The 23005-nt window shown below is 41.2% G+C and overlaps 8 protein-coding genes across 13 annotated transcripts in view; 3 read left to right on the forward strand and 5 right to left on the reverse strand.

Annotated features, from left to right (window-relative positions):
- LOC133837804 (beta-TrCP) lies at positions 1 to 10600 on the reverse strand. Of its 2 annotated transcripts, XM_062268694.1 has the most exons (8): positions 9882 to 10600; positions 7240 to 7462; positions 2551 to 2822; positions 2303 to 2482; positions 1779 to 2233; positions 1524 to 1713; positions 1301 to 1436; positions 1 to 1217 (listed from the first exon to the last, which is right to left on the reverse strand). In XM_062268694.1, exons 1-8 carry the CDS (start codon positions 9936 to 9938, stop codon positions 1198 to 1200), a joined length of 1533 nt encoding a protein of 510 aa, XP_062124678.1. In that variant the 5' UTR covers positions 9939 to 10600; the 3' UTR covers positions 1 to 1197. The 2 variants fall into 2 exon arrangements, with proteins under 2 accessions (XP_062124678.1, XP_062124679.1); XM_062268695.1 differs by lacking the exon at positions 9882 to 10600 and having other exon boundaries at positions 2551 to 2823; positions 7240 to 7381.
- On the forward strand, positions 4997 to 22873 carry LOC133837811 (acylpyruvase FAHD1, mitochondrial). Of its 4 annotated transcripts, XR_009893869.1 has the most exons (9): positions 5004 to 5215; positions 5270 to 5673; positions 5734 to 5925; positions 5982 to 6197; positions 6259 to 6606; positions 6668 to 6853; positions 11345 to 11450; positions 11524 to 11620; positions 11677 to 11722. XR_009893869.1 is itself a non-coding variant. In XM_062268703.1 (8 exons), the coding sequence occupies exons 4-7, from the start codon at positions 6135 to 6137 to the stop codon at positions 7007 to 7009; spliced, it is 699 nt and encodes a 232-aa protein (XP_062124687.1). In that variant the 5' UTR covers positions 4997 to 5215; positions 5270 to 5673; positions 5734 to 5925; positions 5982 to 6134; the 3' UTR covers positions 7010 to 7021; positions 22861 to 22873. The 4 variants fall into 4 exon arrangements, 3 of the variants coding, with proteins under 3 accessions (XP_062124687.1, XP_062124688.1, XP_062124689.1); XM_062268703.1 differs by lacking the exons at positions 11345 to 11450; positions 11524 to 11620; positions 11677 to 11722 and adding exons at positions 6908 to 7021; positions 22861 to 22873 and having other exon boundaries at positions 4997 to 5215; XM_062268704.1 differs by lacking the exons at positions 5004 to 5215; positions 5270 to 5673; positions 5734 to 5925; ... (1 more) ...; positions 6259 to 6606; positions 6668 to 6853 and adding an exon at positions 11014 to 11167 and having other exon boundaries at positions 11677 to 12256.
- Positions 12236 to 13184, reverse strand: LOC133837812 (uncharacterized). The gene is made up of 4 exons (XM_062268706.1): positions 12938 to 13184; positions 12736 to 12873; positions 12522 to 12678; positions 12236 to 12459 (listed from the first exon to the last, which is right to left on the reverse strand). The coding sequence occupies exons 1-4, from the start codon at positions 13049 to 13051 to the stop codon at positions 12275 to 12277; spliced, it is 594 nt and encodes a 197-aa protein (XP_062124690.1). The 5' UTR covers positions 13052 to 13184; the 3' UTR covers positions 12236 to 12274.
- Positions 13196 to 15376, forward strand: LOC133837800 (little elongation complex subunit 2). Its single transcript, XM_062268687.1, has one exon. The coding sequence runs from the start codon at positions 13332 to 13334 to the stop codon at positions 15333 to 15335; it is 2004 nt and encodes a 667-aa protein (XP_062124671.1). The 5' UTR covers positions 13196 to 13331; the 3' UTR covers positions 15336 to 15376.
- LOC133837809 (SRR1-like protein) lies at positions 15362 to 16453 on the reverse strand. Its single transcript, XM_062268699.1, has 2 exons — positions 16164 to 16453; positions 15362 to 16096 (listed from the first exon to the last, which is right to left on the reverse strand). The coding sequence occupies exons 1-2, from the start codon at positions 16304 to 16306 to the stop codon at positions 15412 to 15414; spliced, it is 828 nt and encodes a 275-aa protein (XP_062124683.1). The 5' UTR covers positions 16307 to 16453; the 3' UTR covers positions 15362 to 15411.
- Positions 16590 to 19105, forward strand: LOC133837802 (coiled-coil domain-containing protein 174). The gene has a single exon (XM_062268689.1). It carries the CDS (start codon positions 16683 to 16685, stop codon positions 18435 to 18437), a length of 1755 nt encoding a protein of 584 aa, XP_062124673.1. The 5' UTR covers positions 16590 to 16682; the 3' UTR covers positions 18438 to 19105.
- Positions 18459 to 20968, reverse strand: LOC133837805 (uncharacterized). The gene is made up of 5 exons (XM_062268696.1): positions 20546 to 20968; positions 20260 to 20438; positions 19880 to 20013; positions 19178 to 19823; positions 18459 to 19119 (listed from the first exon to the last, which is right to left on the reverse strand). Exons 1-5 carry the CDS (start codon positions 20735 to 20737, stop codon positions 18891 to 18893), a joined length of 1380 nt encoding a protein of 459 aa, XP_062124680.1. The 5' UTR covers positions 20738 to 20968; the 3' UTR covers positions 18459 to 18890.
- LOC133837797 (hexosaminidase D) overlaps positions 21157 to 23005 on the reverse strand; it is a 20522-nt gene continuing 18673 nt past the window's right edge. For both annotated transcript variants that reach the window (XM_062268684.1, XM_062268685.1), the window contains exon 3: positions 21157 to 22834. In XM_062268684.1, coding sequence (XP_062124668.1) covers positions 21443 to 22834 — 1392 coding nt within the window. In that variant the 3' untranslated portion in view covers positions 21157 to 21442. The remainder of the gene's footprint in view (positions 22835 to 23005) is intronic.

Raw genomic sequence — 23005 nt, forward strand, 5'->3', positions numbered from 1 at the left:
TTAAATATTGCAGATAATATTTTTATTTACTTAAGCTTTCATAGTTTTTTTTGCCTAACCAACAGTATTAAGTCGCAATGTTTACTTCAAGTTCCAAATTAAACAAATACGACTTTCATGTCTTTTTACACATATAATGATTTCATTCATTTCTTTTTAAATGTCTTACTTAAGTTCTAATAAATATAGTTTATATTAATTTTTTTTATTTTTTACATTTTTAACACAAACATTAGGCATGTAAATTAGATTACAAAATGTGCAGTATGAGAAAAGCGATTCGTAAGGTTCAAAAACTCAAAAATAATGTTCGCCAAGTTTATGAAGCTTTAACTAACACCTAGGCTAAAGACTATACTCTGTACGATCTGACAGTTTTGCTTTTAGGTTTCTTTTGTTTTTCTGTATTTTTTCATATCATATTCTAAATCGCATTCAATGTGTAAAAAACGACATTCCTCATATTTCAAGATTCCGTTAAAGCCGCACTCAGCTCAATGCGCTGGTAGATATTTGAGCTAAACATTAGTTACATTATTTACTGTGCAACTGTCGCTTGCACAAACAGTCAATTCAACGATTTACACAGACTGACCTTAATTATGTCTATAATGCCTAATTAACTAATATATTATTCTGTTTATATTTTTGTATACTATATTATCATTTTGTAGTTTTCTTGTTTTCGTACAATTCTCAAACCTAACAGCCAGTTTATGCAAAAATATTTGTTATATTCTCTCTTATTGGATTTGTTGTTGTGGTATTCTTTAATAACTTCATTAATTCACATTATGCGCATGCGTGTTTTTGTTTGTTTAAATGTTAATATATGTTTTTCTGTTGAGTTTGTTGTTGTAGTATTTATAGTGTTGTTTGTTTCTTATATTTTGTTGTTGCATTTCAGTAGAATTTGAGATCGCAGTACCGTGATTTCAATATAATTTAATGGACGAGTCTCAATGCTGTCTGCTGGCTTATAATTCATTAGTTTTAATGTTGATCATCATCATCATCATCGTTGAAAAGAAGATCAACATCAACTTCATCGTAGTCGATCTCTTCCAAATCGATGTTATCTTCCTGATCATCATCATCTTCATTATCATCATCATTGTCGTTTTCATTCCCTTCCTGTTCCTCCTCATCGCTGGAGGAATACAGCTGAAGCTCCCTTAGCTGCCTTTGCACAAAATGTTAATGTTCCATAAGGGCCGCTAAAATAAACAACATTAAAATCGTGAATACATAATATTTATTTTAATGAGATAAAGTGAAAGTTGAAAGACTTTCGACTTACGCGACGGTGTTCGGCCAGTCCTATTCTCATTGGGTGTGAAATTTAGAAAGTCCCATATCAAAATAGTATCATCGTGCGAGCTGCTCACAATTTGAAACTCATCGAATTGCAGGCGAAAGACGCGACCAGTGTGCTCCTAAATAATAATAAATTAGTACTCCATACTTCCATATATTATGCAAACACATATAGTATTCGACACAAATGATTAGAATGAACTCACCACGAGCGTATTGAGGCACAATGTATTGGAAGCGGCTCGCGGATCAAGTGCGGCAACCAAATCCCACACTTTAATTTTGCCATCATAAGCGCCGCTGACAATTCGCTTCGTATCGAAGCGGATGCAGCGCACCAGTTCTTCGTGGCCCTCCAGAACGCGCAGACAGGCGCCGCACTCGATGTCCCACAGCCTGTTAAGAAGAATGATAAGTTTAATAAACATTCCAACAATTGTGATTTAATTTCATGTGCTCACCTAATTGAGTTATCAGAGCTGCCACTGACCACAAGACGATCCCTATACTGTAAGCAAGCGATGCCACGCTTGTGGCCATTCAGGGTACGCACAAATTCACAGCTCGATGTGGACCACACCTTGATGGTGCGATCACCGCTAGCGGACACAATGTACTTCTCATCAAAGTCCACCACATTGACGGCCGCACGATGGCCAACAAGAACGCGTCGCAACGTTATCTCGCTAGGCGAGGTCATGTCCCAGACGGCAATCGAACGATCCTTGGAGCAGGTCACCATCATTCCATTATTGAAGCGTAAATGTAGCACCGCCTCGCAATGATGTATCAATGTGTTGACCATTTCCCCAGTGTTAACATCCCAAACACGCACCGTCGAATCACTCGAGCCGCTAATAATCACCTTATCGTCATACTGCAAGCACAGCACCGAACCAGTATGTCCCATCAAAGTCTAAAATAAATGGAATTAAATCAATTATTAAGTGTCTGTTAGCCGGCAAAATTCACAATCGTGACATACCTTGACGCACTGGAGCTCCGTGCGATCCCATATCTTAATGGTGTTATCGCGCAAACCGGACACAATCTTGCCATCGTCATACTGCAGGCAATAGACACCCTTCGAGTTCTCTGATCGACAATTGATGCGACGCAGCATGTGACGTCCGCTTCGCCAGTTATTCTCTATGGTATCTATGTCCTATAACCGAAAAAGGAATTAAAAATGTTAGTAAATATAGAAAACAAAGTATCGATTAAGGTACTCACATTCATTATCTTGGGGAACAGTTCGCGATGGTATGAGTGTGGCCTTTGTATTTGTCCGGGTCGTGGCTTAAACAGATGCTGCATCCAGTTGCGACGCTCTGCGAGTCCACGCCACAAGGAATCTGTGCGCACCTTGCGCTCAATGAGCTTTTTCCAAAGCATGCCCTCGGATATGACGCGCAGCCATTCCTTGCACACTAGTTCGGCGGACTTGAGTGATTCAGCATCCAAATACGATAAGATGTTCTCGGCAATGTGATCCAGACCTTTTTTCTGGAAAGCACAATAAACAAATGCAAATAATTATTGGAGATTTAGCTTTTCTTTCAATATTTATGGTCTTAAAACAATAAGCAAATGTAATAATTATAATAATAACGAACCCCACCATTATAATGCGAACATTTTGTGATTGTTTAGAACTGAGCATGATGTATTATTATTGCCTCTAATTACAAACTAAAACTTATTTGCGAATGGCACATATTAAAATATTATATATGACCCAATTTCTCAGTTACGTTGCTTTGCAAAATATATGGAACTATCTAGTAGTTGATTTACACTAAATATAGGCAAGTATATTTTGCTGAAGTTCAACAGCTTCAAGATGAAACATGCACTTGAATGAACCCAATGTGAGTTGATGACTCAACACACAGCACTTTCAGTTTGCTTAGCTTCCTTGCAAGCTCTTCCAAACTCAACCAAGTGATTAAGCAGTATGCCACCATATATTTAACTACCTATATAAATACACTTAAATATGTATGTATATAAATAAGTACATGTATCGTGAGCCTAGAGAGCCGCAAGTTGTGACTCACTGCAGATCCGGATTGTAATCGAGTTGGTGCATATCTCGTTCGCATCACGCTAATGAAGCCACGATACGATATTCCCAGTGAAACTTTGGCTCATCGTAGGTGCTCCCAAAACCCACGCGCCACCTCCAGAGACGAGACGAGACTATGACTGTGACTTTGTGACGCGCCTAACGGCATTTGAAGCAGCATTTAGCAGCGGGAGTGGCGAATTGAAATCGTCCAATCGACAGATGTCACAAGTCATGGATAAGAAGGGAATGAATCAACGTGCAACGAGAGTGTGTGTGTGGCATGCATCAAGCGAAACGAGGTGGAGAGAGCGCCCTGTGCGCTGGTCTAGCTAGAGTGAAGTGCATAAAGTGCTGCATTTGCCAAACACAATTAAAAATGTGCATAACTCGCTTTGGCAGTCGGCGAGCAAAGTGACTTTGCAGCTGAGACTGAACTGAGACAACAACATTGCAACGTTGATGTAGTTCAAGTTGTCGCTGTCGCTGTCGTTGCAGTTGCAGCAGTTGTTGCTGTTGCTGTTGTCGTCTAACGGTCCATGTCGCCAGCCTATCCTCAGTCAGTTCTGCGCGTCTATCTTTCTGTCTGTCTGACCTCACTGTGTGTGTATATGTGTGTGTGAGTGTGCCTGGTTAGCTGCCTTTGAAGTGCATTACAATGTAAATGGAGGAAACAACGGTGCTTATTTCCCGCTCCCATTCTTCGTTTTCCTTTCTCTTAACACATCCTGACAACTCTCTCTCTGTCTCTCTTTGTTCACAAGTTGTGTGCCTTGTTTTGCAAGTGAAAAACTCTTGGGACGAACCTCTGACTTCAATATGCCATAATTATGCACCTAAGGATATCCGGAGTACATTCAACCTCAAATTCTCAACATTGATAAACTCTGTTTAAGGCAAATATGTACCACATTCTATTGACTGTTCTATTTCTTCTAGTATATCACGCGACTAATAAAGAATTTATTAAACTTCTTATTGTTGCTTTCATAACTATAATTAAAGTGATTCTCCTTCATGTTTATTGTTTTGTTCATTGAATAAAATATGTCGTTTTGCTCAGGTTTTTTACTTTTCGATTTTTTTTCTTTTGCATTTGTTTTGTTTTGCTTTGCTTTGCTTTTTGTTCCGGCAAAGCGCGTTTAATGGGGAAGCAATGACCTTTGAGTCAACAACATAAGCAACGCCAACGACTTCCAACAACAGAGCCCCCAACCCGCCACCACCCCACAACACCTGTGCTCCCCGCACTTGCCAACCAATCAAAAAACAGTTGCACAGCAACAGTCAGCAGGATTGAACGTAAACGGGGAAGGGGGGGGACAGAGAGGTGGTGATGGGGAGCGAGTTAAATGTGGGGGATTTATTCGAGTTACCTTCATGTTTCGTTCACTGTGTTGTTACTGTTCTTTGTTGTAATTGTTTTTCACTTCGTTGTATTACTTTGCTGCCTGCTGCCTATAAACATTTATCTCTTCCTTTCACCATTCTTATCTAGTTGTGACTTTATTTTAGTTTCTGTCGACGATTTGCAAAGAATTTTGGCAAGTTTCTCTTGTCAAGCTTTTCACAATCTTTCATTGATTAATTTTTAGAAATGTTACTCGAAAAATCTACCCAATGACACATTAAAGAATATTTCGTTATTCATCAAACAATTTATTCGAAAAATTCGAATCTAATAAAATGTTACGTGGTTCAGCTCGGACAGTATCATTTGTATCTGAGCCTGAAGAGGATGAGACCATAGGATATGACAAGGCCTCTGAGGATTCAGTTAAGGAAGCCATCGTTCGATGGATCATCTACATTTTAACCTATGCTTTGATAGTATGTATGTAAACTGTTAACTCGATAGCTCTTATTAAGATGCAACTCCCTTAGATTATCGGCACTGGAGCTATATGGGTGGGACTCGTGTTGAATGATAGCTTGGTGCACATTAGTGCGGATAAAATCGGCTATGGCAGTCATGTTATAACACATATCTTTATACTTTGCGGCGTGGCAACCATTGTCGTTGGCTTTGCAGGTGGTTGCTGGTTCAATGCTCATCAGGGTCTTCTGCTAAAAGTGGCAAGTATTTGGAACATTTATCTGTCATCGATAATATTCTCTATTCGCAGCACTTTTGCCTCATTATAACCACAATTTTGCTCTATATATTGGTAATTGTTATCGTTGTATTTGCTTCGACTGCTCGAAGGGCCGATGACTATCTCAATGAATGCTGGGAAGAGTATGCGAATAAGAACAGAACAGTCGATATGATGGAGTTACAGATTCGGGTAAACTCGACTATATAACAAGAACCATATTCTTAAATATGTGAAATATATTTCTGGCAGTTCTTTTGCTGTGGCATTAATGGCATTAAAGACTACACTGAAGGCGATTATGTGCTGAGAATGTCGTGCTACTTCAACTTTAATATGCGTGGGCAGCCATTTCAACAAACCTGCTCACATGCGATCAAAGACTATTTTAATCAGAAAAGAAACGATTGTATAATCTTCAATAGCGTAGTCATTGTATTGCTGGTGCGTAAACTAATCCTACTAAATTGGAAATGATATTGATCCACATCTTCCCTTAGATTATCTACCTCATTTTGTGCAAATTGTTGCATAAATGGCGAGTGATTTATGTATAAGTAGTCGGAAAATCAGTCTACGTAATCCTGTTGAATACTGTCAAATAAATGTTAGGGCTGTCGAAATAGTTTAGTTTTAATTTAGATACTAATTACATGAAAATTATCACATTAGAGGTCCTGCTATGGATTAACCACATGCAGTCAGTGGAATTCGCTGTGAGTAATCTGAATTAGAATTGAATTGAAGGATCGCATCACTAACTCAGTTACTTATTAGTTCGTGGGTATATCCTTGATAATGGGCGGATTTTATCTACCCATCGATCATTCATACATGCAGGTGGAACTAGTGTGTTATTGGACTACTTCCATACGCAGAATGTTTGTGGTGTGCGGCATTGTGCTGATCCTTGCAGGAGCATTAGGTGCATTTTGGTATCGCAGGCACGTCGAGTTCTTTTATCTAACACAAATGCTGTTCATTGTGCTTGGCATTATCTTCACCATTGTCCTGGCTCTTTTCATCACATACAACTGTCACATCGAGAAGGCGAAGAGAAGAGTGGAATATCTTTGGCTGGACACCGAAAATGATAAAAACGCATTCTTCATGATGCAACAGCATGTGAGTTCTGTAAACTACTTTTGTTTGTAAAGTTTGTGAGATTCAACGATTCAATCGATAGCTAAAATGCTGTGGGAAATCTGGGCCAGAAGACTACATTGACAAGGAGCAATTTCCTGTCTGTCACAAGGATTTTAATGCGGATGACATTAAATTTACCAAAGGATGCATTGAGGCTGCTGAAGATTTTTACAACAAGAAAGTGATGCTCACCATTGTGGCTATGGTGGCTATGATTGTAGATGAGGTATTATATTTGTATTATTAGATATTCGAATCTTATTATTCATATTCTACACAGACAAAAGGTCTACTACTTTCCATTGCTCTTTATCGATGCAGGGTGAAGATTGCTGCTGTTGCCATCCGCCATAATGTTACATATATCACTAGAAGAACTTGATTATAGATTTCTGTACCGAAATATTTAATCATGATAATTAAATACTGAGATATTCTTCGATTTTATTTCAACGCATCCTAACTTCAATTAGACAATCCATTATTCATCTAAGCGACATCGAGAAGATATTGTACTTCTCATCTTTTATGCATTATCAAACGATTTCATTATTCTTTGTTTGAGTTTGTCTGTTGCATAACATTAAAAGAGATGATATTTTATGTACTTACTTGGCAACAATGTTATAAAGTCGCGCTGTAGCATGGGCTTCAGATACGCATTGATCTGTCCATGTTGATAGTGGCACATGCGCGTCAGCAGCTGCTCAACAAAGTCAACCTGCCCCGATTCGCTCCACTGTGTAAAGTACTGAAAGCAGACTTCCCGCTCCGACTGATATGTGGGCGATGAATCTTTCTTGCGCACCGGATCGTACAGCATTGTGGTTGTGAACTGTAAGAAAGAATTTCAATTAAAACAACAATGCGAAATGTGAATTATGAAACTTTACTTGAGTACTAAATTACTATGTAATATATGCTGCCCACTCTCTCCTTATCTTTCTCTTTCTGTTTCTATATTTATTTTGCTGCCTTTGTTTGTTTGTGGGTCTGACAATGTCAGAGGGCACCTCGTAAAAGTGCTCGAAAGTAGGTAGCTCAGGTCTTGGTATAAAATGAATAATGGCAGGTTATGTGCCAAGCGAAGATTGTGCAACTCTCAGACGAGTTGGCGACGAGACCAGCAAATAAACTTGAGCAATTAGTTGAGCTTGAAGTTTGCCTCTCTTTTTTTGTTTTTGTATTTTCTGCTTTTTCGTTACTACACTTATTAGGATAAGCAGAGCTTAATGCTTAGCGGATAAGCGAACCTTCAAGCTTAATACGTGATACAAACAGAGATCAATTCAGAAGCTCGCACAGATTATGTTAACTGAGTGAGGTTATTAGTTTATGATCTCGGTACCAAGACGAATGAAAAAGGTTTTAATACACGTGGTGAACAATAACAGAATATTCATCTAAATAAACTTCGTCATATACAAAAATATATTACAGTAATAAGTTTCGCCACTCTAGTAAAGTATACATAATTTATTAAAATAAAGGAAATATCAACATGATGACTTAAAAGATGGCAAAGATTAACATAATATAAACAATCATTTGGAATATAGAATTTATCTCATCACTTGCTAAAAACGTTTTTTAATACCCTGGATTATTTCGAAAATTTAGTTGAAAGATTTCTTTTGAACAATAAACATAAAGAGACGGCCTAATTGTGAGTCATTCTTTATAATTAAGTTAACTGCAACGCCAACAATTTATATATACATCCATATACATACAAAGACTATCTGTATGTGCGCGATTAGTAAGTTTTTGTATATATCTCTAGTTGCTGTGCTCTCTATATGTATTAATACCTTGACTACTTTTAAACCTTGTTTACACATGCACTAGTGTGTGTGTATCATTTAGTTAATGCTATGCTACAATAGTGTGCGTGTACACGTTTTTCAGCAGCGCTTTATTTAATTGCAATATCATAGTTGTTAGCGCCATTTGTTTGCCTTTGCATTAAACATTAAAGTTGAAATCGTTTGCCAAGATTTAGTTAATGACTTTTCGAGACTATTGCTGACCTCCAACAGACTAATATTGGTCACTTCATGGTGCAAATAATACGTCAGTTTTGCAATTTAATTGTGACAAGAGCCTCCTAGGTCAGTTTACTAGAAATTACTTAAGGTGCTTCTATGCCAATTGACATGAATCATTAATTGTGCTCGTTATATTTAAAGACCCTTTATTTGAGATTATGCATGTCTAAATTATAACACAAGGGACCGCAAAAAAAAAATAAACCGGTTTTGTAGCCTTGTACAATTTAGTAACAAATATGCGGCCTGTATTTAAGACCTATTTACTGTCGAGACTCTGAGACTGCCAAATCTTAATGATAAGCGAAGAAAAAAATTATACAAAATAATAATAATAATATTTCCCTCGACATTATTTCACCTTGATGTCAGCTCAGCTCAGCTTTTGCAACGCAACCACAACAAAGATGACTCAAATGAAACTTAATTGCTGACTGAGTGCGTACAACGTTTTGCCAAAAAAATAAAAATAAAACATCAACTTTTGACCCAGAAAATCAAGTAAATAATGGAGAAGCATTTAATGGAATTGAACTGGCTATGCCCAATGGGTTGGGGTGGGGTGGGGAGAGGGGGTAACTGACCTTCACTCTATTCACGCCTCCGCCTTCTACTTTCCCTTCTCCATCTCCCTCAGTGTCAGTCTCTCATATTTACGCACAATAAACCAAATTATCTATGTAAACAGCAATTTGAGCGAACAGATTGAAATAAATACGAATATTTATACAACACTGTAGCGAACATAAACAAAAACTTGAAAGTAATGAAGGCCAATTATTAACTGTTAATCACAAATATACTCAAAACACACTATTAAATAAATAAAAGCAATTTTGATTTGATTAAGGTGGCGATAGAATATGAAATGTGTGTAAGGCAACAACAAGAAAAAGCGTCAAAGAAAAGCTAACGAATTTTTAATAGAGTGCACGAGTGCAAAATTTATAACATATGTACATATGTATGTTTCAATCTACATACAAATGTATGTGTAGATATGCATACGAAAATAAAACATACATAAATAAATATATATATGTTTGCAATTGTATGTGTGACACCTTGAGCATTTATGTATGTACGTTGTTGCTCACTCTTATATACGTACACACTTACATATATACGCTGCGAAATACATACTTATATGTATAAGAAACTCAACTCATTAATTACACCTGAAGAAAAAAATAATGATGAACTTACTGCTTGTGCATTGGAGTTAGTCTCGTCCATTATTTTGTCAGTCTCCATTTTCATCATTGTGTTGTTTCTGTTGCTGCTGTTGTTGTGTTTTGTTGAATTTATATTTGCTGCTTGGCTGGTTGCTTGCTGCTGCTATTTATTGAGAGTACACTACCACCACACACACAAATATATTGTTTCGCAATAGCTTAAGTTAGCAATACGTTTATTTTTATTTATATGAACTTAGCACATGTACGTTTTCATTAATTGGTAATTAGGCATTATTAAACTATTATAACTTGCAAGAAATTTATATAGAAATTTCGGTTTGAGGTTGTCCATCTACTACAACTCTCTTCTCAGGGTGGTGACTTTAGCGCTTTCTCGTTTTTACCCACTCACAATTTTCATTGCTTTCTCGTTCGCGCTTTATATTTATTCACCACGCCGCGCGTTACTGCCTCCAACAAATATGTGTTATTCTTTTTGACAAGTCATTCTTTTATAGTTTTTATTGGACTTGCTTCGCTTTTCTTTATTATTGAATTTTTATTTCATTCGCGCAATAGAAGGATTGCAATTACACCGTGCAATTGCCCGCAAAAGCACGCGTGTTTGTTTGTGTTACACTATTACGATTAATTTAAATTATATTTTCGGATTTTTTTCTCTCCACCATAAGCGACGGCACGTAGATGTTGTCAGTGTGTGTGAGTATAGAGGTGGGAAAACATCGAGGGCAAAATCGATGAATCGATATTATTAAATTTTTGTGAAACATCTTTTTTTCTTGACAAGCGTTTATGTTTTTCAAAAGCCAATAAAATATTTTAAATGCATTTCATTTCTTTGAAAATTATTCTTTAAACACTTTGTTTCACTTTAAGCTGTTGGTCAATACGAAAATTGTCCAAGTATCGATGCCACAAACATCTTTTCTGACCCTAGCGATAGCTATGGCCATAGTTGCACTCCCCATGTATCGATATTGAAATTTGTTTTTTGTATTACCTTAATTAACGAATAAATAAAACGTACTTCCCATTTTTTTAAATTTTATTAACATTTTTATTATTTATTTTAATAACTTACAAATACAGCTCTACACGAGTGTTGCTGCAAAATAAAACCAGTTTGGTGTAAAATGGCCACTCTGACTTTAGTTGCTCAACTGAACTAGTTCACACCCGATCAGTTGTTTTGGATTCTGTTATTTAATTTCTGCTATTGATAAACTATTTTAGGCTGAGGGGGGGCACGTCTCCAGATAACCTTCGAGCCCAATAAACTCAACGTTGACGCAAGTAAGTGTCTATTAACATCGTTCTAATTAAAATCGAAACATTCGCTCACATTCGTTTGACCGCAGTGGTCGCTCTTTATTTTGTAAGCCAACGAATAGTCGGTTAAATTCTGTCATACTAATATATTGTAGAAGCAGTTTTAAATAAATATAAATGTAAATTGTTAAACTTTTTCAGTGGTGCGACTTTTCAACACTTTACGCATGGCTTGCCAACGCAACCAAGATACAGCCAACTTCGTCTTCAATGGCAAAAAGATTGTGGGAGTAGCGCTGAACTACATGTAATTGATACTCTTTAGATTCATATTGAGATTGAGGATTGTTTTCGTTAAACCACTTGTATGCCATACGCAGGTGCGCTGTCAAGGCCAGGAAAGTGGCTGTGCCCACAGTGCCCCTCGTCTTCCTGAAGCCCACAAGTTCCTATATTCGCGAAGGATCTCCCATTGTCGTAAGTTCCACTTGACTTCTGATTGTATGGATATTTCTAACTTATTCTTTATTTAGCTGCCCAAAGTGTTCAACAAGGTGGCCTACGAAGTGGAGCTGGGCGTTGTCATCGGTTCTCGCTGCAAAAATGTGTCCAAAGAGCATGCTATGGAATATGTGGGTGGCTATTGCCTGGCCCTGGACCTCACTGCCCAATGCAATCTGACGGCAGCACGTGCCACTGGCGGCCCATGGACATTAGGCAAGGGATTCGATACATCAACCCCTGTATCCTCTTTTATACCCTTCGATGCTGTGCAAGATCCACATGCGCTGCCACTGTGGCTGAAAGTTAATGGAGAGTTAAAACAAAGCGGTTGCACAGCCGACTTGATCTTCAAGGTGCCTGACATTATCTCCTATGTATCCAAGCATATGACGCTGGAAGAAAATGACTTGATACTAACGGGCACGCCACATGGATCTGAAGCTTTTAAAGCAGGCGATGTAATCGAGTGCGGCTTAGCCGATCTGGCTACCATGAAGTTCAAGGTGTGTGACGAATAAATTGTCGGCCATATGACTTTAAATTAAATTTTTTTGTGATTTTAAAACTACTATTAAATTGACACTTAAATTGCTGTTCTCTAATATGTGAGATATTTTCGTGGCTCATTTATTTTCGTGCATCACAAGCCACCAAAAATTTCTGCATCGCTACACAGTTATCAGTGTTCTTCCACTTCGAAGCTGGACAATTAATATAGACTTGTTCCATGGTGCAGGCGAGCAGAGTAGCCGGATAATAGTCACACTGATCCTTCGTGTGCAGCCATTCGAATTGTTTGGCACGGTTTTGAGCTATTAAATGGAGGGCTATAATTTCAAACTTAATAATATATTTATTAACTGAAAGATCTTACACGAGTCCAGGCATGTATTTAGGCTCTTGATAATGAGCTGAGCCAAAGCGGGATCACTTCGATACCGTTGTTGTAGGCTACTTTGCACAACTGGCAGATTAATCGATCCGTTGGCCAGTAAATAACCATTCTGCTTAAACACACACTCTGCAATGCACTAAAAAAATCAACCAATAATAATTTATTATTAATTAGTAAGTCGTTGATAACTTACTGCATGTAGAGCGACTTTGTCTGTTTTTAAATTACGAGAGTCTCCATTGTTAGTTGTGGTTTTGTTCTGACTTAGTAAGGACTTGCGACAGGACTTGCTGATTGCATCATCTTTCTGTATGTTGCAGCAGGAACTTATCTGAGTTCGAGATAATGAGAACTGTAATTATACTTTATACATGCAGAAAAGTAAATAAACTTACAAATTTTGGTTGTTTTGCTTTCTCGCAGCTTGTCGTATTATCAAAGGATTTCCCCTTAGCGCACACAACTGGCTGCACAATAAGCCATAAAAATATAATATATTTTAAACACATGTTGCTGACTACAGTGTTCGAATCGATATGCTTGGATTTTTACCTATTTTCATACTACTAATAATTATTAAATGTTTAATGTGGCATTAAAATTCAAATTTAAAAATGCAAAATGGCGTTTAACGATCGGAACCATTTTGTGCTCCTCTAACAGTGAATAGAGCCACTCCTCAGATGTTAATGTGCTCTGTTAATAGATACCGCTGTTAATACTCTGAATTAATAACAGCTGCTCAGTTGCTGTTCAAGTGTGTTGTAAACAAAACGTAAACAAATTGCAATGGAATCGGACGGCTTAAATAAAGGACATCCAATATTTCGCAATGAACCATCATTCCGCGAATTTAATAAAACATTCGAGGATGCTGACGATACACTCTTTTCATTTCTGAACGAAGTGGACGCGGAGACATTAAAAGAAGAGCAACAGCAACCTGCGCAAGTTTTCATTTCATACAACCGCAGTTTCGCTCAAAGAGATCCTCGCACTCAGCAGGTTGTGGCCCAGCCTGTATATGATCATAGTACGCAAAAGCTGCCCTATGCATTCCCCAATCCTCAGGAACGACATTCGTCGCTAAGCCGTGCCCAGCAAGCCGCTTGTCTCCGAGTTCTCCTAGCCTGGCAACGCAACGTAGAAGTGGACAAGGCGGATTCCGTGGTGTGGCATGCCACGCACATCAAACGCAGCTCTGAGGAACAGTTGGTGCAGCAGCGCATCTTTGAATACGCCAACACTCAAAAGGAACGCATCTATGAACCCATGAAGCAACTGGTGCTGTGCTACAGCAAATGGTTTGCGGATTATGTGCAGCAACTGCTGCCTACGATTCCCACGGCCAGCTATGCAACACACTCGGGATTACCGCAGCTGCCACAGTGCAAAGCATTAAACGTGGATGAGGCCAACATGGAGAACATAGAGCTGCTGTGTCGTGTGGGTCAAGTGCGTCTCTGGCCAGAGATTGAAATCAAGCAGTCCGAGCTCAGCTCGTTGCGTGTGCGTCTCGAGCGTTATGCGTGTCCAGCATTTGAAACTAAAACTTTGACACAGCGCCTTGTTGCTGAGCTGAAGCAACGCATCGCTGTGGCGGATGAGGATGTGTTTGTGCTGCCTCTTGATGCCATTTTGATGCTACTGATACCAGGCGCCTACATTGACCTGCCCACCGAGATGCTGGTGAGCATACGCGACATTCCCGACAGCGACTTTAAGTCCTTTGAGTTCCAGCAACCCTTTGCCGCTCGACACTGTGGCTGGCATACGAATAGTCGTCTCTTAAGCCAGGCTTATGCTGCATTTGCGCCATCGCAGTGGCTGCAGTTCAATGCTGATGCCAGCGTCTCAGTGATTGATGAGCAACTGCACCAGGATGAAGCTGATAATGATAAGCGGCCTTCGCAGCTAGATTACAAACTGCAACCCATAGAAGAGACTGCTCCACATATTAAGCAAACAAAAGCTAATTCCGCTTTGATCAGCTGGCGTCTGCGCAACGCTGAAGCGGAGCAAGGCCTGCAAATCTACAGCAGTCTCTCGTTGGCTGCAGTGCATGATCCATGGGGTAAACATCCGCTGGGCTGTCACCTGTTCAAACTGGAGACTAAACCAGAATGTGGCTGTGAAGTCATGACCAAATATGAATTGATCTCAGCCTGGTTGCAATTGAAGCTGCTTCAAACCGAAGTGGGACACTGCACACGCATTTCTTTGCGGGATTTCATACCATTGCTGGAACAACCATTGCAATTGGCTGCAGTCGAGCAACAACTGCAAAATCTGTACAACATCAGCATGCCACAACAGCTGTGCCATTTGCACGAGTTCCTCAAACTTCTAAGAGGCGTTGCGCCTGGCGAGTATTTGCTACGCTATACAACCAAGTACAAGGATAAATTTCTGTTGTGTCAACCGCTGATGGCGCCAACAGCACAAAGCTTTAAATTGCAAGATTTGATTACTGGGACGACGCCTAGCAACATAGACTTTCTCACCGATAGCAATTGCTATCTGCCCATTGCGCCGACGCTGTGCAGCCGCCTGCATGAGGAACAACAGCTGCTGCCTTGTGCTTTTCCTGCCAAAGAGAAGGGCGTGCAACGCGCCAAGAAGAAGTTGAAGGAAGAAACGAAACCCAAACTGGTGCAGCGGATTAGCTCAAGTTTAACCAAGAAGCCAGCTCCAAAAAAGCACAAGCGATGTTCGCAACGACAGCGAAAACGTGATGAGGCCAAGGCCAAAGAAAAGGAGGACAAAGAACTAGACAAATTCATGTGTCTGTAAAAAGTACAATAAAATCTAAGGTGGTTAAATGTTTATAAAGACTTGTATGTGGTTTCATTCTTTATTGCCTCTTTCACTACGAACCAATACTTAAAGCAGCCATGTCCACCTCTTTAATCAGCTCATCCTCGTTCACCTTCAAGGGCGCACAACGTGTCCAGAATACCGTGTCCTCTGCCGCTGGCAACTTGTCGCTGGAAAACGTATGTAGCGATAGATCGTTAAACACATTATGCTGCTCGTAATCATCCTCTAGAGCAATCTCAGAGCAGTGTTCCGAAATGCGATTAATATGGTCATCATCAGTATTCTTTGTACGGTTTAGTGTCAGCATCTCGAAGCTGTTACAGATAAGCAAAACATTGGGCAATCTCTCGCGCTGCCAGTTACACCAAAGCAGGTTGTGCATTAAGGCATATGGGCAGTGGGGTAGATAGTAAAGCGTGGGCACTTCGGCTTCATGACGACCCGCACAATCTTCAGACATGACTGTGCCGTTGAGACGTTGCAGCAGCTCTTTTTCGCTGTCACGGAATACGGGATCATAGTACAGCGCCTCTTTAATGTTGTGTTGTCGCTGGACGCTTACAATAAACGCCGTTTGATGTAGCGCCTGATGGGTGCGAGTAAAGGGACCCAAGCCCAGGCACACGATACGTTCCAGCGGTCGCTTAAGGGAATCTAGCTGCTGCTGTAGTGTTTCCATGGCCACAATGAAGTAATCACTTTGGCTCATTTCGCCACAGATGCGCTCCAAGCGCCTACAAATTCAGAATTCAAGCTTCAAATTATCACCAATGAAAAACCCAGTCTGTTCCTTGCACCTACGTTTGAAAGTTGTCCACATTGACATCAGGACAATCGTTAAGGTAATCGCTTTCGGACTTGTGACGGTTTCGCCTGCTTAGGCACTTACGTGCCATCCATTTTTTCCGTGTAACCACTTGGAATTCGTCGCCCGCGCCAGACATGTCATACAAAATCGTTTGTAAATAAACTTTTTTGTTGATGTGTATTTATTATTTTGCTATCGCTTTAATTCGCTAGAGATGGCTGCACTATCGATGCAGCGATGTTTTTGAAATCGATCTTAAAACATTCGTTGGGAGCGCAATAATATAGTAAAAATGAAATTTATATTTATAACGGAATAAGTGACTTTTAGTGAACTTAGAAAATTTTTCTAAAATCTAAAAAAAAAAGCTTTCTGATATCTTGCTTTTGATAATCTCACTCTCGTTCGTCTTATCGATATTTCACAGCTGAGCATCGAGTACTTTTGCACAAGTGGTTGAAACAGCTGATGCTGCGCTTCTTCGTTATTTGCTGTTTGTATTTTTGTTGAGTATGAACGATCCGAACAAATCGATTAGCGTCAATTTATCTTCGCTGCTCAGTTTAAAAGCTGAATTACAGCGCAAACAACATGAAGTCAAATTGGCGAAAGCTGCCAAAACACCAGCCAACGAATATCGCCCTAACAAAGCGGCCAACGAGCGAGATAAAACCAAATCCAGCAGCAGCGGTCGCGACAAAAAGCAAAACTACACAGAAATCAGTCGCAGCGACGAAGTGAAGGTGTATGAAGCGGAGGACTATGCACAGTTAGAAAAATCACGACGAGTTCTGGAGGCGAAGAGTAAGTTCTATGATCGCATGAGCCGCAGTGGCGGGAGCCTCAACTCCGATGACAATTGTCTGGTAATGTTTAATCGTAAGCGGCAGGAGCAGCAAGATGAACCAGAGCCGCCTGCAGAACCACGCGCAACAACGCCGCGAGAGCGACGGGTTAGCAGCAGCAGCGACAGTGATAGCTCTGATGAATCTGTGGCGGGCAACGATGAGGACGAAGTGGAGTATGTGGATTGTTTGGGACGCACAAGAAAATGCCTGCGCAAGGAGCTGACTGAGGCAAAGCGACGCGACAAGCAGCTTGCAGACAGCATGCCAGAGCGGTTGGATCAAACCAAAGCCAATTGGATGATTGATGTTAAAGGCAATCTAGGGAGCAATCACAATAGCGACATCGGCAGCAATGCCAGCGGTGATGATGAGCCCAGCTATGGACCACGACCCACCGAAAGTGTGTTCAGCGATGCGCTGTCCACGATGACCAAGCATGACGAGCAGCGCATGAACTGGGAACGCAAGGAGGTGGAGAATGTGGACAAACCCGATGTGCATTATCAGGATGTGTTCTTCGATGAGGCACGCACTCATGGCGTGGGCTACTATGCCTTCTCCACCGATGAAGCGGAGCGAAAGCAGCAGCAACGCGAGCTGGAGCAAGCGCGGAAGGCAACACAATCGGAGCAGAAGCGACGAGATGATTTGCGCGCTCAACGTGACAAAATCGTAGCGGATCGTGTATTTGCTGCAAAAAATAGAATAAGAGCACGCAATGGACTGCCGCCCATTAGCAAGGAGGACTACGAGCGTGAGGAGCAACTGAAGAAGGATGAAGCGGCAGCCGAGACAGCGGAAAGGGAACGGGAACAAAAGCAAAAGGCGGACAAAGTGTCTGCAGAAAAGGCGGCCGAGGAAGCGGAACGCGAAGAGCTGCGCAAGGAGCACATACGCGACTGGGACAGAGATAAGAGTGGTGTGGCCAAGAAGCATCAGGAACAGGAACAGCCACCCGAGGAATGGCATTACAAGGCAGAGCGTTTGCCCATGTCCCAGGAGCAATGGAACGAACAGCAGCGCGCAGTGCGTGCTCCAGAGTTTGCACCTATGCCCGAGGCACCGCTGAAGCGCACCAACTTCAGCAGCATGCCACCGCCTTCTGCGCTGTTGAGTGATAACCGAGAGTTTAGTAACTTTCACACTACGAAGCGCGAAAAGCAATTCCAGCGTCGCAACTACACGCCAGATGTTGCTGAAGAGCTGGATGAAGAGCCTTCGTCAAGTTCTCGAAGCCAAGGAGCTGCGATACCGCCACCTGATTGCCTAGATTCAAGTGCACCTTCGCTGCCGAAGCGTCCCAAAACTCAGGAGGAGCTGGAACGCTCCATTACAGCGGGACTGAAGTTTCTACGGGATAACTGTGACAAAGGCGTCCTGGGCAACAAGGGAACTTGGACAGCTAAAGCGGACTATTAAGCTTATGCAGAAGATGAGCAATTTATCATTCGTATGTCATTTATTGCTTCATGTGTAAAAACAATAGTTTTTAGAAAAAAACTCGACAAGTGTGGAACTATTGTCTGCATTTAAATATATCTATGTTATGTACCTAGATTAATTCAATACAATTCACATTTTCAAAGTTTTAAGTTGGCTGCTAGAGAAACACGAACGAAATGGGAAACGGTTTACATATTGTGTGTAATTAGTGTTCTTCTAGTGTTCACAATTGTTTGTCTATGCTAACCTAAAACTTCTCGTCTCATCGAACTATATTAAATTATACATACAATTGAAAATATTTCCTACAAATTGAGCATAACTAAAAGTATTATTAGGTATTAATATCGTGTGTTGTGTGTGAGAGATTCGGGAGCAGAAGCAAATCTAAGCATCGGGTGTTTTTAAAGAATTTTGTGCTTTATCCGTTTAGAGCATATCTCTGTCAACCATATCAACGACAATTTCGGACATCTTTTGTCTACACAGATCGTTGGGCGGAAAATTCAAAGTAGGCGCTCCTTCATCTTTATCGAGGTCGTCATTTCGATTCAAATACATGTCCGGAGCATCCTCCGAAGAACATGTGCTAATGGGTATAATATCCATTGCCAGACCCAGAGCAAATCGTCCATAGGCTTTCAGTTCCTGGGCAAAACTATACAAAATTGATACATTAGTACATTTTCTTGCAATCCTTTTTATAAAAAACTCACAGTTCCTGAAACTTTTCTAGCGTATTGCAATGTTCAGGTAATTCAGTGCACAGTATTTCCAGCCATCTGAACAATTCCTCTGTGTAGACTTTGAGCATCGTCTCCAGCTGAGCGTCACGCATTTCCTTAGTGGTGCAACAATACAACAGATTGGCAATGTCCAAGGCAATGGAACTGTAACGCACCAGTTGAAAGTCCAACAACGCCACCTCGAGCACCTGTTGTCGATCTTCCGGATCGTAGCGATATAAGAAATTATTCACCCAGCAATCGCCATGACAAATAGCTGATAAAGGCGATTCGGCGCTGGCCAATTCGACCATTTGGCCAAAGAAAGATGAACTCTCCGCAAAGTCACACAATGCATGGATGTATTTTGAATCCGCAGGCAGCACATCGGAAACCATTTTAATGGCATTCTTTGTGAGACGCTCATAATAGTTGCGATACCAACTGGTATTTGCCGTGCAGAAAATGCCCTCACTAATCAGACTACACATCTTGTTGAACTCCAGCGGATGCTCGAATTTATATGCTAAGCTCAGCGCATGCAACTGAGCCACTTGCAGCAACACCGTCTGCGTCTCCTCGATGCTAAGGCCCTTGAGGCGATCCGACATTTCAAATCCACGCACCCGCAGGTCCTCTGGAAAATCGAAATTATTAGCAAATTGAATAAATGTTGATATATTATATTATTACCCATTATGAGCAGATCATGTCGTGCTGTATAGCACTTGGGTAAGGCATTGAACAGAGGCGCTTCTACACCTGTTTTGGTGGCTTGAAATTTAAGTAGCTCCGGCATAATAGAGGTATAAAATTCAACTTCATTGCTGCAAAATAGTTTTAGTTGTAAACTTTGCTTGATAACAATAATGTAAAATTAGTAGTATAGTAATTAAATACATATTTCTTTTCTTATATAGTAATCAACAAGCAATGAGCATTTGTTCATCAAGTTTCATTAGGTTGGATAGCTAATACACCGGTCGAATAATTGAATTATAATCCTCCAGAGAGACAGTGATTATCTAAACCGTCACGTTAAAAACGAAAATATATATAAAAAAAAAACTTGCCGAAATAGCCTATCGCTCTTGTAGGCCTCACGTTGGACAACGCTCTCTGGCAGCACCTTGCAGATGACGTTCTGCTCCCATTTGTGTTCGCCTCCATCCAAACTGTGACGCTGCCCATTCAACTTGATGCGATACAGTGCTGCCGTATAGTTATCACCCCGGTCCGAGCCTTGCGTTAGCTGTTGTTATGTATAGAAGGAGAAGAGAAAGAAGAAAGAAGCACGTCACATTCACACATACATAAACATTTGCAAACACCCAAGCACACACACACTTAATGACGCACCTCGAAAGTTTCGATTTGCACATCCGGCTCGACATGCTTGAATATCTCCTGAAATATATCCAACGTCAGAATTTGTTTATTTTCACTGGCTGCTGTCGTTGTTGTTGTTCCTGCTGCTGCTGTTGTTGCTGCAATCGCAATTGTAGTTGTTGTTGTTGCTGCTGCTGTTTTCGGCGTTTCTGTAATGCCCATTTTTGTTGCCAGCTATTTATAATTTGCACTTTTTCAGTCGAACGACGCAATGAGAGCACAACACCGAACAGTACAGTACAGCGCGTAATTGTTGTTTAAAAATCAATAAATTTTGTTGTTAACTTTGGTTGCGATACGTTGTCTTGTACTTTCGACAATTTCTTAACGTTTATCATCCATCGATTTTGCGTGAACACATGTTTTGCCCGCTATGCCTGCTTCTTCTTCTTCTTCAATTGCATATCGTCCTTTGCCGAAAATACGCATGACATCGCCAATATACCAAAAAAGAACTTTGGTCCTGTATTTTGCGCAAGTTAGCAGCACCGCACAAACGTTCAAAAAGCAGTTCAAAAGCTGTGAGAACACTGCTTCCCCACTGCTTGCTTTGGCGGCATTTGAAATTTTGAATTTAAAAATGCAGTTTTTTGCAATAGCGAATTTTATTTATTAAATGTATTTTATGTGTATGCATGAGTGCACGATTAATTGATTAGCTAGAAAAGAATGGAACATTTGATGTTTTTTTCACTACTACTATCGAGAAATGCCGCAGCGCTGTTAACATTCGAATTAATATTGTTATTATCATGTTTTTGCTTATTTTTTCTTTTTTTTTTTTTTTGGCTTAGAGCGGCGTTTCGAACGCCTTAACTACAAAATATGTATGTGTGTGTATGAGTGTAAGAATCACTATAAATTTATTCAGTGCGGATGCTGCTGCTGTTGTTGCTGCTGCTGCTCCAGTGTAATCAGTCCCATGTCCTGTCGCAGCTCCAAGGATATGGGCAACGGTCGTTGCGGCCATGTGCGTCGTTGCAGCAACAACTGTCCACTTGCCAGCTGGCGATGCAACGCACTAATGCTCGGATAAATGTGCTGCTCCACAAACTCAGCCACCGTATGCTCATCGTACACTTCCCACAGCAACTGCTGCGACTCCCGCGCCATGCCGCGCAGCTCCTCGATCAGCTGTGGCGTGCGCACTGTCAACTCATGCACACGCAGCGGTGAACTGAAGTTATGCCTCACGTTATAGTCCGATAGCCAGGCGCTGTGTTCCCGCGCCTGCTGCAAATAGACGTTCACCTCGCTCAGTTTGTCGTAGAGACGCATGGCATACTTGTAGACTAGATGCCCCGGATAGCTGCAGACGGCAAACAGCTGACTGTGATGGGCATTCGGATGCAATTCCAGCCATGGGTGGCCAGAGCGTCGACTGTCCGGTTGGAAGACGCAGCGCAGTACACGCAACAGTTCGTTGTCGCGTGGATTGGTGCTAAAGTAACCCTTGGATACGGTGGACAGCGATGTCATCAGACTAGGCATGCCCACAGGCAGTAGTTCGCAGAGCACAGCAAAGTGATCGTAACGCTGCCAACCCGTCAGCGCCAAGCCACGCAATCCCTTGGCAAAGCGTCCGCCCTCCTTCGCGATCACCGCCAGCCAGCGAATGTTGTTCTCCAGATGCTGCTGCAGCGGCGGCACCAGCAGGCTCTCCCCAAAGGCGCCCTTGAAGGCGGAGGCAGTCCAGGCACTGGGAAACACCTTGGCATAGGTGTCCCACAGTTGGGGCTGTATAAAGTGATAGATATCGTTGGCATACACCCAGACCATGGGTTCCACATAGCTGCCGATCTGCGAATTCTGCAGCTCACTCAGCGTCATCTCGCGCAGCTGATCATCCCAGATCACCACGTTCAATTGTGGCCAGCGACGACGCACAAAGTGCGCCAAACTAATCACATGGGTGAGAAAGATTTCGCTGCGCAGTCGCTGGCGACAAAGCGAACATTCGCCCATTCGCTGCACTTCATCGCATCCAATGTGCAGATGTGTGAACTTGATGGGTAGCTCGGGTGTCGCGGGCGTCGCATTGGCCGAGGGGCGCATGTGCAGCTCAATCACCTGGGTGAGCATTTGCTCCAGCAGCGCCATGCTTTGCGGTCGACTGGGGCAAATGGATTGCGGACTCTCGGGCAGCTCGCGCAGATGCTCGAATTCCTGCAGCTTCAGTGTGTACTCCAAGTGGCCGAAGGTCTGCACCAGCGGCATAATGCTGAGGCCGTGCTCAACCCAAGCAGTCTCCAGGAAATCCTTTGAAATGAAGGAAGAAAAAATAGATCACAATTAAAAACTCTTTATGTTATAATAAATGAATTATAGTATTAGAAATAACACATTTTTGTTTAAATGATGATATATTATGGAAAATAAAAAAACCTTATATTACACTGCCGATATATTATATTTTCAAATTTAAACGAG

The sequence above is a fragment of the Drosophila sulfurigaster genome, chromosome 2R (assembly GCF_023558435.1).
Source record: "Drosophila sulfurigaster albostrigata strain 15112-1811.04 chromosome 2R, ASM2355843v2, whole genome shotgun sequence".
NCBI classification, from domain to species: domain Eukaryota; kingdom Metazoa; phylum Arthropoda; class Insecta; order Diptera; family Drosophilidae; genus Drosophila; species Drosophila sulfurigaster.

Coding starts and splice junctions, on each gene's coding strand:
- LOC133837804 (XM_062268694.1), bottom strand. CDS start 9,938: ATGATGAAAATGGAGACTGACAAAATAATGGACGAGACTAACTCCAAT. Junction 2,234..2,302: donor CGGAGCTCCAGTGCGTCAAG/GTATGTCACGAT, acceptor CATTTATTTTAG/ACTTTGATGGGACATACTGG. Junction 1,437..1,523: donor TGTGCCTCAATACGCTCGTG/GTGAGTTCATTC, acceptor ATTATTATTTAG/GAGCACACTGGTCGCGTCTT.
- LOC133837812 (XM_062268706.1), bottom strand. CDS start 13,051: ATGTGTTTAAAATATATTATATTTTTATGGCTTATTGTGCAGCCAGTT. Junction 12,874..12,937: donor AAGCAAAACAACCAAAATTT/GTAAGTTTATTT, acceptor TCTCGAACTCAG/ATAAGTTCCTGCTGCAACAT. Junction 12,679..12,735: donor ACAAAGTCGCTCTACATGCA/GTAAGTTATCAA, acceptor TGATTTTTTTAG/TGCATTGCAGAGTGTGTGTT.
- LOC133837802 (XM_062268689.1), top strand. CDS start 16,683: ATGAACGATCCGAACAAATCGATTAGCGTCAATTTATCTTCGCTGCTC.
- LOC133837800 (XM_062268687.1), top strand. CDS start 13,332: ATGGAATCGGACGGCTTAAATAAAGGACATCCAATATTTCGCAATGAA.
- LOC133837809 (XM_062268699.1), bottom strand. CDS start 16,306: ATGTCTGGCGCGGGCGACGAATTCCAAGTGGTTACACGGAAAAAATGG. Junction 16,097..16,163: donor AATGTGGACAACTTTCAAAC/GTAGGTGCAAGG, acceptor CTGAATTTGTAG/GCGCTTGGAGCGCATCTGTG.
- LOC133837805 (XM_062268696.1), bottom strand. CDS start 20,737: ATGGGCATTACAGAAACGCCGAAAACAGCAGCAGCAACAACAACAACT. Junction 20,439..20,545: donor TGCAAATCGAAACTTTCGAG/GTGCGTCATTAA, acceptor ACATAACAACAG/CTAACGCAAGGCTCGGACCG. Junction 20,014..20,259: donor AAGAGCGATAGGCTATTTCG/GCAAGTTTTTTT, acceptor ACTATTTTGCAG/CAATGAAGTTGAATTTTATA.
- LOC133837811 (XM_062268703.1), top strand. CDS start 6,135: ATGAAAATTATCACATTAGAGGTCCTGCTATGGATTAACCACATGCAG. Junction 6,607..6,667: donor TCTTCATGATGCAACAGCAT/GTGAGTTCTGTA, acceptor TTCAATCGATAG/CTAAAATGCTGTGGGAAATC. Junction 6,854..6,907: donor TGGCTATGATTGTAGATGAG/GTATTATATTTG, acceptor TATTCTACACAG/ACAAAAGGTCTACTACTTTC.